The sequence below is a fragment of the Rhinopithecus bieti genome, unplaced genomic scaffold, assembly GCF_001698545.2.
Source record: "Rhinopithecus bieti isolate Rb0 unplaced genomic scaffold, ASM169854v2 scaffold_35903, whole genome shotgun sequence".
Taxonomy (NCBI): domain Eukaryota; kingdom Metazoa; phylum Chordata; class Mammalia; order Primates; family Cercopithecidae; genus Rhinopithecus; species Rhinopithecus bieti.
In genome coordinates this window covers 1,003,258-1,019,530 of record NW_016815549.1, presented here as the reverse complement: position 1 = coordinate 1,019,530, position 16,273 = coordinate 1,003,258, and the positions used below count along the sequence as shown (strand labels likewise).

At 42.0% G+C, this 16,273-nt stretch overlaps 1 protein-coding gene across 1 annotated transcript in view; it reads left to right on the top strand.

Moving 5' to 3' along the window:
* Nucleotides 1-16,273, top strand: part of KIAA0232 (KIAA0232 ortholog) — a 64,971-nt gene that overhangs the window by 34,517 nt on the left and 14,181 nt on the right. Inside the window, 3 exon segments of the mRNA XM_017853402.1 lie at nucleotides 1,680-1,746; nucleotides 2,942-3,023; nucleotides 5,735-9,017. Of these exon segments, the coding sequence (XP_017708891.1) occupies nucleotides 1,680-1,746; nucleotides 2,942-3,023; nucleotides 5,735-9,017 (3,432 nt within the window).

Here is a 16,273-nt window from a genome sequence, read left to right as displayed (position 1 = left end):
AGAGAAAAAAAAAAAAATATATATATATATATATATATATATGTTTATATATGACAGCAAATATATATATATCACTCATATATATAGTATATATTTACTCAGATATTAATAAATATATGTGTATATATGAAAATCTAAGACAAAGCATGAAAAAATATGCAGTAGCCAGGTTGTAATGACCATTCTGATTAAATGGGACCCCATTTTAGAGTATTGGAAAACATTTAATAAGCGATCCCTAGAGGTTCGGTGTTCTGCATTGGAGACTAGCCCTACGTTTAAAAACCTAGTGACATAGGCTTGCTGTACAGAACAGTATGCAGTGTGTCAGCTGACACTGGTGTTGCTTTCACGATCCGAAGGAAATGGAATATAACTGCCGTCCTTGTCACACCTTGAGCATTATGGTAAGCAGATGCTTTCTGGTGCAACTTTTTGTGGTTGAATAGTGTTTATGACTAATATCTGCCATGGTTTTTAAGAGTGTTTCTAAAGGAAAGGGCAACTCTTGTCTGGCCTATTTTCTATCTTCCTATTAAAACTGTGGTATGACGTGGACAGAATGTAGCTCTAGATGTTTACAATTAACTGTTTTCATTGTAATCTGTTTCTTGCTACTCAAACTGTGCAACTGTGGGATTTCTTATGTAGGATATCTGTAATATTTGTGCTGAGTCATTTTGAGTTAAGTGAATGCGGTAAAGTTCTATTTTTAGCCCGTCAAGGCCTAGTGAGGGCACTGGCTTAGCAGAACTCTCCATCACGCGCATCTGTTTGGGTTATGCCCACCAATAAAGACTTGATTCCAGTTTAAATAGGACTTTGCTCACTGAGTAAATCTAAAGTTTTTGAGAAATAAGTTCACTTTTTTTGTCCACTGTAAAAAAAATTTTTTTTCTTCCTGTGAGAAATTGAGACTCTTAAAAGTTAAAGTCTACATAGTGAAAGGTTATTTGCTTGTGCCTGTTTTCAACATTCATTTTTCTTTAAAGGTTGACTCTTATTTTTACCCTCCCAAATCCAGACTCTTCTATGTACTCTCCTTAAATTTTAAACTCCCAAGCTTTGTATAGAAGTCGCTAATCTGATCCAGATGCTGAAAAGGAGATAAAGCTTTCACGCTTGCAATATTGGCTTCGTTTTTTGGACCTTTGTTGTTGTTGTCGTTGTAATCATGAGTGTTCATGTTTCTTTAAAACAGAAAAGGAAAAAATCGGCTTTTTTTTTCAGAGTGTGAGCTCCTAGAGAACTAAGATGAGGTTTTGTGATTTTCCTTCATTTTAACTCTGGTATAAGACCTTGCTCACATAAATATTGAATACTCTTTTTGATGGTGACTGACTTTTGGTCATATGATGGACATTTAGGCCCTTAAATCTGCCCCATGAACAAGATGACACACCTTTGAAAAAGCAGAAGCTATTCTGGGAGGTACATGAATGTGTTCACATTTTATCACTAAGTTTCATTTAGTATGCTTTATTAGTAATAAGCATGTATACTAATTTGTATCTACAAACCTGTAATTTTTAAACTGTAGTATTCACGTAAATATTGGTAATGTATTTATTTTGGAACATGGATGATTTGTAAAACCTATGTATTAAAACAAAAGTCTACAAATACCTGATGTGTACATACCTGGCTGTAACCTAATGTGTCTTTTTGTTGTCATGCAGAGCTCTGGTATCGAGACTTTAGTGGAGGAGCTCTGCTCCAGACTGAAAGACCTTCAGAGTAAGCAAGGTGAGGTCAAAAGCGCTGTGCACACACATGCCAGGATTACATTCCTGAGGAATCTGGATTGGGGAAAATCTTAGAACTGATCAGAAAAGAAAACCAGAACAAAGTCTTTGTGTCCAGTGTGTGTCACTAGGCCAGCCTCATGCTCCATCTGCAGCTCTGTTAGTGGCTTCTGTGTCAGTTCCAGCAGTCACTCATAGAGAGTCCTGCAACCAAGGGAGGGACTTTGTCCACAGGTGCCCTCAGAGATAGGAAACACTTCATGTTTTCTGTTTTTTGGGTTTTTTGTTGTTGTTGTTGGCTTCAAGTTGAAGCTCAGAGATCAGGAACAATATTGTCTCTTTCCTTTCGCCATCTTTGCCCCTCTGTTAATATCTGCCTGTTGATGTTAAGACTGCTAAATTAAGACATTAAATTAAGATGTTAAGACATGAATTACTTCAGGTTTGGAAGGGACTTCTGTTTTGACTCAACTTTTTTGGAAACACAGACTTGGCAAGTTTATTTAGTCATTTCGATATATGAACCCTCCTCATACTTTTTCTAACTTTTCTGCAATCTCTAAGAGTGAGGCCTTCATATTAAGGGTAAGGATCCTTGTTTCCTTACCCTCTTCATGGTCATTTTGCTGCCCACCAAGCCTTGAGCCTGCCTCTTAAGGGCACAGTTTATTTGTAACCTAAGACAGTATCCTAGGCTAAACTAAAGGTATAGCCCTTTTTCCTATTTTAGTTGAAATAGCCCTTGCTTACCTACATGTTAAGTAATAGAGCAAATTGTAAGAAAGAATATTCTTTACAGATTAGTTTTAGTCAAGATGAGTCAATGTAAAGTCTATGAGTGTAGAATTTTGTAAAAAAATATTTTTGGAATCTAAACAGATGTTCTGTCCTTCTGGTCTAATTAATAAGTACACAGGGGACTTCAGTCTCTTAATTAAGTGCCTCTAGAGCACTGTATCAGTGACAGGATGAACAGCTCTCACCTCTTGGCCTAATGCTAATGTGGTTAACCGGAGAATTCCCTCTGGCACACTGAAAAAATAGATTTTTATTAAACAGACAGATTGGTCTCGAGTTTGCCTTTTAAACACCAAAGTCTCTATTTCTTGTTAAAATTAGTTGAGAAACTTTGAAATACATGGGCATTTATTAACTAGATATAAGACAAATCTTTCTGAATTTTTGTTTCATAACAGAAGAGAAGATTCACAAAAAGTTAGAGGGGTCTCCCTCTCCAGAGGCAGAATTATCCCCTCCAGCAAAGGATCAAGTGGAAATGTATGTAAGATTGTATTCAGTAATAAAGTGTGCATTTGTTAAAATCAAATGAATAACTGCTACATGGTTTCCATTTTCTGTTTGTCATCTTGTTTAGTTCCATTATATATAATTTAAGACACATTTCTCAAGCGCTTATGTGCTTGACGCTGAGAATTCAAAGGTGAAATAAGATGGTTCGATCCTTAGTGTGCATATTCAATCAATATTTGTGGAACAAATGAGTGAAGCAAAGAAGGTTATTATTTGCTAAGTCTGTGTATGTACTATTACCTTTAATATTCACAACAGCCCTTTGAAACAGCTGTAAGAAATTACGATTATCAGCCAGGCACAGTGGCTCACGCCAGTAATCCTAACACTTTGGGAAGCCAAGGCAGGTGGATCGCCTGAGGTCAGGAGTTCAAGACCAGCCTGGTCAACATGGTGAAACCCTGTCTCAAAAATTAGTCAGGCATGGTGGTACACGCCTGTAATCCCAGCTACTCAGGAGACTGAGGCAGGAGAATTGCTGGAACCCCGGAGACAGAGGTTGCAGTGAGCTGAGATTGTGCTATTGCGCTCCAGCCTGGGCGACAGAGCGAGACTCTGTCTTATAAAAAAAAAAAAAGAAAGAAAAGAAAAAAGAAAGAAAGAAAAGAAGTGATTGTCCATGTTCACAAGCAAGAACACTGAGTTCCCACTGTTTACTGCAAAGGGAACATAGGCAAATCCTTGACCTGCCAAACCTGCTTCCTAAAGATACTTTTCTTTTTTCTTTGTAAATAATTAGTCTTAAAATAATCTGCATTATAAACAGACTTCCCTATTATACATTTTATTTTAATCTTCTGAACTTCTGACACCTAAGAAAAAAATGGCATTTCCTTGGTTTGTATAGACCTGTATTGTCCGCACAGTAGCTGCAAGCCATGTGTGACTACTGAGCACTTGAAATAGGGCTGGTTCAAACCGTGATGTGCTGTCAGTGGAGAATTCTCATTGGATTTCAAAGACTGTATATGGCTGGGCACGGTGGCTCAAGCCTGTAATCCCAGCACTTTGGGAGGCCGAGACCGGCGGATCAGGAGGTCAGGAGATCGAGACCATCCTGGCTAACACGGTGAAACCCCATCTCTACTAAAATGCAAAAAACTAGCCGGGCGAGGTGGTGGGCGCCTGTAGTCCCAGCTACTCGGGAGGCTGAGGCAGGAGAATGGCGTAAACCCGGGAGGCGGAGCTTGCAGTGAGCTGAGATCCGGCCACTGCCCTCCAGCCCGGGCGACAGAGCAAGACTCCGTCTCAAAATAAATAAATAAATAAATAAAGACTGTATATAAAAAAGAATGTAAAGTAGTAAACATTTTAAAATACTCATTACATGTTGAAATGATAATATCAGGAGTTTAGTTGAATGAAATATATTACTGGAGTGAATTTCACCTGTTTCTTATGTTTTTAATGTGCCTGCTAGAATACTTAAAATTACCTGTGAAGCTCAAAATACATTTCTGTTGGTCAACTCTTGATGTAGACTGACAAAGAGAATCAAGTTCAGGCCCTTTGAAAACATGGCCTTTTACCACTTCATGTGTGACCTTGAGCATTGCCTCAGTAGCCAATGTGACATTAAATTCTTCCTTTCGCAGTGTGTTCTGCTCTGAAATCTTCAGTGGCTCCCAGTTTCCTAGCAAATCAAAAACACTTTCTCATTTTCAAGCCCCCTGAAAACAGCCTCCCTGGCTTTTTGTACCCTGCATTTCTAGTGATCGCTGCTCTAATGAGTTCTCCATTCTGTGAGCATAACGTGTGTCTTCGTGTCCTCACACAGGTTCTCAGGCCTCACAGGTAGTACTCACTAAACTTGTGGAATAAATCTGGAATTCCAAGGCTTAGTTAGTTGTGGCCCACTTTAATTGTTTTAGACCTCACCAATATCCTCTTTCTGAATACTTGAATGTGGTCATTCCTGCCATTTCGGAGGGCCTGCTTCAATGCCAGGCAGTATGCTAGCAGTTAAGAAGCTGCTTTTCCGACTCATTTTGCATATTAATTCCTTTACTCCTCAGAACTCTGAGAGGTAAATACTACTAGCTCTATTTTGTAGGTGAGGAAACTGAGCTATGGAGAGGTTAAGTAATATGCCGAAGGTCACACAGCTAGTGAAGTAGGCAGAGCCAGGATTTGACCTCAGAGAATGTGCCTTTAGAGCCCATACTCTTGGCTGATTTGCTGCCGAGCTTTTCAACTGCGTGTATTTTCAATGCTCATAGTAACTTCATGAGGTAAGTCATAGGATCACCATTTTGCAGTTGAGGAAATAGTCCAAAGCAGTAAATAATGAGCTTAAAGTCGCAAGCAATAGTGACAGCTGAGATTCAAATTCAGATATTGCTTACTGAAGAGACTGCATTCTTTTTTCTATTATTTGTCCTTTTTGACTTCTTCATTCAAATGCAAACTTTGAAGACAAAAACTGTCATCTTACATATTTTCTCAGTATTCTTAACAATGCATATCACAGTGCTGAGCAAAATGGTGCTTGATGCATGGGACTAATCTTAAGCATATTTTACTGTATTATAAATTATTGTAAAGTTAATGATTCTTGGATGATGTGAATGTTGACACTGCTAAAATGAAATATTCCATGATTTTGGTTGGTAGTGTTGTTTTACTGTAACTAAAAAATCTGTATACTCATATTTTGAACTCTTCACTCTGTTTTTTAGGTACTATGAAGCGTTTCCACCGCTTTCTGAGAAACCAGTTTGCCTGCAAGAAATCATGACGGTGTGGAACAAGTCTAAAGTCTGTTCTTACTCTAGCTCTTCTTCATCATCCACAGCCCCACCAGCTAGCACAGATACTTCCTCCCCTAAGGACTGCAACAGTGAAAGTGAAGTCACCAAGGAAAGAAGCAGTGAAGTGCCCACCACTGTCCATGAGAAAGCCCAGAGCAAAAGTAAAAACGAGAAGGAAAACAAATTTAGTAATGGCACAATTGAAGAAAAGCCTGCTTTGTACAAAAAGCAAATCCGACATAAACCTGAAGGAAAGATGCGCCCTCGCTCATGGTCTTCTGGCTCCAGTGAAGCGGGCTCAAGTTCCAGTGGGAATCAGGGAGAATTAAAAGCATCCATGAAGTATGTTAAAGTAAGACACAAGGCACGAGAGATTCGAAACAAAAAAGGGCGGAATGGGCAAAGCAGGCTTTCTTTGAAGCATGGTGAAAAGGCTGAAAGAAACATTCATACTGGAAGTAGTGGCAGTAGCAGCAGTGGTTCTGTCAAACAGCTGTGCAAGCGGGGTAAGAGACCTTTAAAAGAAATAGGGAGAAAAGATCCTGGGTGCACTGAAGGAAAAGACCTGTACATGGAGAATAGAAACGACACAGAGTATAAAGAGGAGCCCTTGTGGTACACCGAGCCAATTGCTGAATATTTTGTTCCTCTGAGCAGAAAAAGTAAACTAGAGACCACATACCGAAACAGACAAGACACAAGTGATCTGACGTCAGAGGCAGTGGAAGAATTGTCTGAATCAGTGCATGGTCTTTGTATCAGCAACAATAATCTTCATAAAACATACCTCGCAGCAGGTACTTTCATTGATGGTCATTTTGTAGAAATGCCTGCAGTTATAAATGAGGATATTGACCTCACTGGGACCTCATTATGTTCTCTACCAGAGGACAATAAATACCTGGATGATATTCATCTATCAGAATTAACGCACTTCTATGAAGTGGACATTGATCAATCCATGTTGGATCCTGGTGCCTCAGAAACAATGCAAGGAGAAAGTCGGATTTTGAATATGATTCGACAAAAAAGCAAAGAGAACACAGATTTTGAGGCAGAATGTTGCATAGTGTTAGATGGTATGGAGTTGCAAGGGGAACGTGCAATATGGACAGATTCTACCAGCTCCGTGGGTGCTGAGGGCTTATTCCTGCAGGACCTTGGCAATCTGGCTCAGTTTTGGGAGTGCTGTTCATCCAGCTCCGGTGATGCGGATGGGGAGAGTTTTGGAGGAGACTCTCCGGTTAGACTCTCTCCCATCTTAGACAGCACAGTGCTCAATTCACACCTGCTTGCTGGCAATCAAGAGCTCTTTTCAGATATTAATGAAGGATCTGGTATAAACTCTTGTTTTTCAGTGTTTGAAGTGCAATGCAGTAATTCTGTTTTACCATTTTCTTTTGAAACACTCAACTTGGGAAATGAAAATACAGATTCTAGTGCTAATATGCTTGGGAAAACACAGTCTAGATTGCTAATATGGACCAAAAATAGTGCCTTTGAAGAAAATGAACACTGTTCTAATCTTTCAACAAGAACTTGTAGTCCATGGTCCCATTCGGAAGAAACACGTTCAGACAATGAAACATTAAATATTCAGTTTGAAGAATCCACACAGTTTAATGCCGAAGATATTAATTATGTAGTTCCTAGAGTCTCGTCAAATTATGTAGATGAAGAACTTCTAGATTTTTTGCAAGATGAAACTTGCCAGCAAAACAGTAGAACTTTAGGTGAGATTCCTGCATTAGTTTTCAAAAAAACATCTAAACTAGAATCCGTCTGTGGTATTCAGCTAGAACAAAAAACAGAAAACAAAAATTTTGAAACTACACAAGTATGTAATGAAAGTCCACATGGAGATGGCTACAGCTCAGGGGTTATTAAAGACATTTGGACAAAGATGGCAGACACAAATTCTATGGCTACAGTAGAAATAGAAAGAACTGATGCTGAGTTGTTCTCAGCAGATGTAAATAACTACTGCTGCTGTCTAGATGCTGAAGCTGAACTGGAGGCCCTTCAGGAGCCTGACAAGGCTGTGCGGAGGTCAGAGTACCATCTGTGGGAGGGACAGAAAGAGAGCCTGGAGAAAAGAGCATTTGCTTCTAGTGAGCTATCCAACGTGGATGGTGGTGATTATACAACACCCTCTAAACCCTGGGATGTAGCCCAAGATAAAGAGAACACATTCATTCTTGGAGGAGTTTATGGAGAACTCAAAACCTTTAATAGTGATGGGGAATGGGCAGTCGTACCACCTAGTCACACAAAAGGAAGTCTGTTACAGTGTGCAGCTTCTGATGTAGTGACGATAGCTGGTACAGATGTCTTTATGACCCCGGGAAACAGTTTTGCTCCTGGGCACAGGCAGTTATGGAAACCCTTCGTGTCATTTGAACAGAATGATCAGCCGAAGAGTGGGGAAAATGGGTTAAATAAGGGATTTTCTTTTATCTTCCATGAAGACTTACTAGGAGCTTGTGGCAACTTTCAAGTCGAAGATCCTGGACTTGAATACTCATTTTCTTCCTTTGACTTAAGCAATCCATTTTCACAAGTTCTTCATGTAGAATGCTCATTTGAACCTGAAGGGATTGCATCTTTCAGCCCCAGTTTTAAACCGAAATCAATCCTCTGTTCTGATTCAGACAGTGAAGTGTTGCACCCCAGGATATGTGGTGTTGACAGAACACAATACAGGGCTATTCGGATCTCTCCTAGGACTCACTTTCGCCCAATTTCTGCATCCGAACTGTCCCCAGGAGGAGGAAGCGAGTCAGAATTTGAATCTGAGAAAGATGAAGCAAATATTCCCATTCCTTCTCAAGTTGATATATTTGAAGATCCGCAGGCAGATCTCAAACCTCTGGAAGAAGATGCAGAGAAAGAAGGCCATTACTATGGAAAATCAGAGCTTGAGTCTGGAAAATTCCTTCCCAGGTTAAAAAAATCTGGGATGGAAAAGAGTGCTCAGACATCACTGGATTCCCAGGAGGAATCAACTGGGATTCTGTCAGTAGGAAAGCAAAATCAGTGTTTGGAATGTAGCATGAATGAATCCCTGGAAATAGATTTAGAAAGCTCAGAAGCAAATTGTAAAATAATGGCACAATGTGAGGAAGAAATTAATAATTTTTGTGGTTGCAAAGCAGGTTGTCAGTTTCCTGCTTATGAAGATAATCCAGTTTCTTCGGGACAGCTGGAAGAGGTATGTGTCTGCGTATTGGTATTTGACAAAAGGATTTGATCAGAGTTTAACCAAAGAACAGACATGTCAGGCAATGAAAGATAGGGTTAAATTATTGGGAAGTTAGCATAAATGTCTTAAATCTATAAATTTTTCTAATTTTACATGTAAGGACTTAAAATGGATTTGATATTTATAAATTTGAACTAGACAGTAGAGTTTTCTGGAGAGAAAAGCTTTTAAAATCACAGGATGTAAGATTCCTATGTGTTGTCTTAAGATACATGTTATTGGCCGGGTGCAGTGGCTCACGCCTGTAATTCCAGCACTTTGGGAGGCCAAAGCGGGTGGATCATTTGAGGTCAGGAGTTCAAGACCACTTTGGCCGACATGGTGAGACCCCATCTCTACTAAAAATACAAAAATTACCCAGGCGTGGTGGTGGACACCTGTAATGCCAGCTACTTGGGAGGCTGAGGCAGGAGAATTGCTTGAACCCGAGAGGCAAAGGTTGCAGTGAGCTGAGATTGCATTCTGCACTCCAGCCTGGGTGATAGGGTGAGACGGTGAGACTCTTGTCTCAAAACAAAACAAAACAAACAAACAAAAAAAAACCCATGTATTATGCTTAAAGCAAGAACCTAACATATAAGTGTTCCAGCATTCAAAGTTGATGAATCAGGAAGTGGCTGTTATTAACGTGTAGCAAGCCTGTCTAACTGACTCTTAGAAGTTGATCATTTTATCAAAACTTGTGTTTTCCATATAAAACAAATTATATTTCTATGGAGTTCTCAAAAATACATTGTGATACATGTAGAAATTCACCCACACCCCAAATGCAACAAAATTGCTTCTAAAGAACCTATAAAGAGGTATCTTGCTTTATACAAAGTCCATTTTCCAGGAGCTGTGCGGGTTATATATTAAGGCTATGGAATGAGGATAATATTAAGTTTTGTTAATGAGAGTCATTGTACCCCTCCACTGTATGCCCAAGAAATGGCTTGAAGTTAAACTGATTGTACAAGAAATAACACTTAAGACAATAACCTGTTTCACAAAAAAAAAAGCGTAGCAGTCTGCCCACTTTTCCACTGTTTCCGATATGTGAGTGCCTGGCCTTTCTCCAGAAACAGCTTATTTAATTTTGTTTTTGTTTTTGTTTTGTTTTGGGGACAGTGTCACTCTGTCGCCCAGGCTTGAGTGCAGTAGTGCGATCTCAGCTCACTGCAACCTCCACCTCCCAGGTTCAAGTGATTCTCCTGCCTCAGCCTCCTAAGTAGCTGGCATTAAAGGCATGCACCACCACGCCTGGCAAATTATCTGTATTTTTAGTAGAGACAGGGTTTCACCAGGTTGACCAGGCTGGTCTCGAACTCCTGACTTCAAGTGATCCACCTGCCTTGGCCTCCCAAAGTGTTGGGATTACAGGCGTGAGCCGCCACATCCGGCCCAGCTTATTGAAAAAAAGAGATGGAGGTGTTTAGAAGTCCTGCTACCTGTGGCCAGAGAGCAGATGAGTGTTGCCCTTCCTCCCAACTGCCCTGCACACCCTCCCACCATTGTACATCCAAATCCTACCCATACCGTGAGACTTCCTTCATATGCCACCTCCTTCACTGACACTTTTCCTAATTCCCTCTCTCCCCTGCTCCAGCCCCACTCTGCATCAGAATTAATTTCGCCCCTCTCTTAATTTTCATGCACTTTATGCCTCTTTTTGATTGCATTTTCCATTTCTCATGAGTTATTTATATCCTAGACTATAAGCTCCTTGTGGCTGTGGACCATGCCTTACTCATTTGTCGCATCAGAGTGCCCAGGTGTGGGGCTGCTTGCCTGTGATTCTAGGAAGCCCCCAGGTGACTTGAGAGTCATTGCTCTAATCAGCTACCTGGAGACCCGTAGAGGATGAATTTAATCCTATTGAAACACTGCTAAGAAAAAACCCAGTAATGCTGTTAGCCTTTATCTGTTTGTTTATTGCCCCATTTTTCATCCTTAAATATTCCTTCATGTACTTTGTATTTCACCTGGTTCCAGATTGGGAAGAAAGAAAAAGAGGAAAGAAGCAAGATTCTACATACCACTACCATATTCCTTCGCTTTCTAGTATGTTGATGTATTTATGTGTTATCAGAATTCTGGGTTTCCTTGAAAGGTCTTAGCTGCCAAAAACATTCCCAGAGGACATTCTGGGATGGTCTGATAGTTTAGATGTTGCCAGCACTGCTCTCTCAGCAGCGTTGTTACAGTTCAGAAGCCGGGTTCAAGCTTACTTCATAGATTCATCTGTGATATGGAAGAGGCTGAGAGAGTGACCTGAAGGGACAGTTTGGGGCCAGCCTGGTACTAGAACCTGTATCTTTCTGTTCTGTCACATTGTTTGGTCAGTTTTAAAGGTGCTTTTAAGAGGATGTGCTTCCGACCCTTTTCCTGAGTCAGTCCAGTCTTTTCAGAAAGCAATCTGGGAGGCGTGTTTGAAGATCAGTAGAACCCCATCTATTTCAGACCTAGATGATGAAACTGTAGGATTTCCAATAGAACTGGTGTCTAACAGCATGAAAATATGATTATTTTCCAAAGTTTAGTGTAGTTCAATTCAGCAAACATTTAGTGAATAGCTGTTTACATGCCTGTTGCTAACGTAGGTGTTCTGGGTGAATGAGACTTTGTCCTTGCCCATACGGAATTCAGCGTAGTGAAGATGACCAAGTTGTACCATGTTACTTCTTTTAATTGAAGTAAGTAATTTATTCATGTGGTTCAAATTCAGAAGTTACAAGTGTATATGTACATACACAGTGAGAGGCTCCCTCCCCAGCAGCAACCACTAGTGTGAGGTCTGATGTATTCGCCAAGGATATTTTTTGCACGTATAGACAAATAAATGTTCACATGTATTTCTTCCTATTTTTTCTTTTTACTGAAATAGTACTTTATTGTAATCACCCTTCCTTTTTTTATTTTGTGCATACTATGCCATTGTATGGATATACCATAATCTGCCTAGTCAGTTCTTTATCTTTTAGGGCATTTGACCAATGCAGTTTTAGGTGCTGTAGGTAGAATGGCGGAGGGGAGCACAGAATGCTGTGGGAACCTGCAGGAGAACCCTCCTAGCCTGTGAAGGTTGAGGAAGGCTTCTTGAGCATACCTGAGTGTCCAGAGTAGAAGGAAGGAGGCAGGGCGGTCCAGGCAGAAGGAACAGCAGAAGCAAGGGTAAAGAGATTTGAATCTGCTGATGTGTGCAGGGCAGCTGTGAACAGTTATCTCATGGTCTCTGGAGTATAAACCGTACAGTTAAGAGTAGCACAGATCAAGCACAGTGTGCCTTGGTATCTGTACATACATTGGTGGTGAAAATGTTCTTGTTTCCTTGGTTGCCAACTTAGTACCAAGCACCTTGAGGCACAGAAAATAAGCAAAAGACTTAGTTGCTGTCTTCAGGGAATTTCAGTCTACTCAGGAGAGGAGCTCACTGTGCTGTGGAGGTCAGCAGGTCTGGAGGGACGGAAAGGCTCTGATGAGTAAAGAAGGAGTGGGGGTCAGGGGTCTTCCTGGTGATGTGCCACCCAGCCCATCTATGTTGAGGCTTCTGTCACCACTGTCCTACTGGATGCCCATGTAGACCTCATGCAGTAGGTGATTTTCCCCACTTCTGAAGACACATAGGCTCTGACAGGTGAGACAGCTGCCCCAGATCCCAGTGTGAGGGACAGACAGAGCATCTTCCGCCGCTCGGCACCTCTGTGAACTGAGGAAGGCTCACACCAGCGGTTCTGCATTTCATTTGTCTCTGTTGCACTCAGCATCTCTTCATTGATGTTTCATTTCTTCCTTCCCGGAGAACAAGGTACATGGAAGTCTTGCTTCTCCTGGTGTGACCCAAATGAGAGCTGATTGTGGCAAAGGGGCAAGATTCCCAGAGTCAAACTAAAACCAGGCACCTTTCTCATTACCCAAACTAGGAGTATTTGGGGAGAATGTAAAGCTTGGAGCCTTTGTTTCCTTCACCCAGCTTCCACCTTCTAAAGAATTTCTGAATTTTACTTCTGTTGCTAAAACATTTCTGGTTAGGCTTTTTGGATTAAGTTTACGTCTTCTTTTCACTGTTTCATTCATTCATCAACTATTTCCTATGTACCTGCTCAGCCAGGCACTGTTGTTGGCGCTGGGAATAAGTAGCAAAGCTCTCGGTGCTGGCGGCCACATCCCAGCTTGGGGAGCTGACAATAAACATGTTAAGTTACATAGTGTATTACAGTATAAATGCTGCTGGAAAGGAGGAGAGCTGGGCGAGGGGCATTGGGGTTGGGGGTGATTGCAGGAGTTGGCTGTGTTATGGGCAGTATGAGAACAGGCTTCCTCGCCAACGTGCAATTTAAGGAAATACTTAGAGGTAAGAGAGTGAGCCGAGAGGATGCCTGGCAGGAGAGGGAGGGCAGCACTGAGGCCGCTGCTGTGCCTGCCTGTCCATGACAGCGACGACGTTCTGATCTGCTTTCAGCTTCCTCCATTGTCTCTTCATTCTTTTCATTCCCAGCTACACCAGAAGTTGAATTAATACATTAGATGGTGTATTAGATGAACATAGCATGATCCAGCCTAGAAGTTACAAATGACTGAGAGGAGAGATGTCATGACAAGATACATATTCCTTGAATGTGTTTACTGAAGTATAAAACGGGACAAATAAGTCCCTGCCGTAGGAATTGACATTCAAATGGAGGATGCAGAAAAAAGACCCCCAAATTTATGGTAGAAACTGGTGTGCTCTTCACAGTGGTTTCAGCAAGAGAGAGAGAAGAAATGATGTATGAGATAGTCAGAGACTGTTGGCCTGGGGAGACTTTTCTTTACGTCAGCAGACACTGAGTATCTACTTTGTGCGGGGGGCCCTGTACTTGGAGATGCAAAGATGAAGAAGACATGGTCCCGCCCCTCAGGAAGCTTACAGTCGGGTTCTGCTGGGATCTAAACTCCTCTTGGTTCATGCTGCCCCTGCTCCCCAGGTGCCTGGCCCCTCCAGCCTGCTTTCCCTGACCTGTCCCATCCCCCACCGTGAACTCACTTCCTTTCTTGATGTTAATCCTCAAGAAAGGATGAAAAGATAAGCAGTATATTTAAACTGATCATTCCTGCAAAGACCCTTTTCTTTCTCAAATAAGAGACTGTTAACCTCTAAATCCATTTATCTTCAGTAGCACCTGAGGGAGCTGATGGAGAGAGTTCTGACTGGGGCACCTTCCTTGCTCCCCCTTAGCAGCACTAAGGAATCTCACAGGACAGGCTCGGCCTTTCTAAGAGGTCTTAGAGTGTAGGGAATTGCGTGCCAGGCGCTGTTAGCCACCTTGGAAGAACTGCAGGCCTTGCGTGGTGCCGCCTTGTTTGCAGGAAGCCCAGCCCTCTCCATTCCCCTGGCCCTAGCATCTGTTTATCCCAATTTTTATTGTTAGCATAAGCTGTAGGAGAAAATAGCAAAGGTTAACTTGACTTCTCTGGGTAGATAGTACAATTCTCCTTCAGTTTCTGACTTAAGGAGTGTTTCCGAAAAGTTAAGTGAAAACAAAAGGTGGAAGTGTTCCCCTTTTAGTTACATGACAGACACTCATTACTGAATTGAACAGTTTTAGACCCATAAATAAGTTAAAAGTGTAACAAAATCCTATTAGGAAATTGATGATCAATTTGTTTCTAAAACACTTTAGATTTTAAACTTGAACACGTAATGAAGTGTCTTTTAAAGCAGTGAAGATGGGTGCGGTGTTCACAGACCTCTCCACTGAGCAGATGTCTGCTGGGAACGCAGCATTAGGGGATGTAGGTGGTAGAAAGATACAGTGGCCAAGCCTCACCCTGGGCGAGCGAGCTGGTGGCAGGCTCACCCTCTCAGGCGCAGCGAGGAAGGCACACAGAAGGGGGTTGCCCTGACTGCCAGCATGCCAGGTGTACATGGTGACTGAGGCTGCCACAAGGCTTCTATTGACCACACTACAAGGACTCTCCTTGGTCACCAATGATAGCTGTTGTCTGTCTGCCATTGGCCACACTATCCAGTTCTCACTGGCCAGGCAGGTGGGGCCCAGCCAGGACTTGAGAATCCCACTGGGAAAGGACGGATCCTGGGTTCAGGCTGGGTCCCTCTCCTGGGCCTGGGCAACTTCCAGATGTGAAGGATGTGAGTCTCTCCTGCTCTCAGGAGTCATTCTCATCTCATTGGTTGGCTGTCTCCTATTTAAATTTGAATCACGGAATTTGAATTTGTAATTTGGTTTTAACCTTAGTTTCCTTCTGGTTCACACCTAAGCAAGATAATTTTAAGACATTTAGGTCAATAACTCTGCCTCTAAGAATTTCCATTGGGCCAGGGTTGGTGACTCACGCCTGTAATCCCAGCACTTTGGGAGGCCAAGGCAGGCAGATCACCTGAGGTCACAAGTTCGAGACCAGCCTGGCCAACATGGCAAAACCTTGTCTCTACTAAAAATACAAAAATTAGCCAGGGTGGTGGTACATGCCTGTAGTCCCAGCTACTCGGGAGGCTAAGGCACGAGAATCATTTGAACACAGGAGGCAAAATTTGCAGTGAGCTGAGATCGCACCACTGCACTCCAGCCTGGGTGACAGTGAGACTCTGTCTCAAAAAAGAAAAAAAAAAAAAGAATTTTCTTTTATTCCATTTCTTCTTTTACTTACTTCTGCCTGAGTATATGAGGGAGAAGAGGGTTCCCCCGTTCTCTTCAGAGCACCTCCTGCCAGTAAAGGCTCAGGGCTTCCCCGTTATCTCTGTGCACTTGTGGAACCTAGAAGTTTGCCTTACCTGGGAGCGTTTTTATTACGTTATATTTTTGGCTTGTAAGAGTTTTTTTGGTTAAGATTTTCAAGTCGCTTCCCATCTAAGTACTTCTTAAGCAATACTTTATACACTCTGAACACGCTGGCTTTTAAAATGCACCTTTTTCAGGATTGTATAAAAACTTAACCAGTTGACTGGGCATGGTGGCTCATGCCTGTAATCCCAGCACTTTGGGAGGCCAGGCTGGGCAGATTGCTTGAGCTCAGGAGTTCGAGACCAGCCTGACCAACATGGTGAAACCCTGTTTCTACAAAAAGCACAAAAAATGAGCCAGGCATGGTGATGCCCGCCTGTAGTCCCAGCTACTTGCAAGGCTGAGGTGGGAGGATCACTTGAACCCTGGAGGTGGAGGTTGCAGTGAGCCAAGATCGTGCCACTACACTCCAGCCTGGGTGACAGACCCAGACCCTAGCTC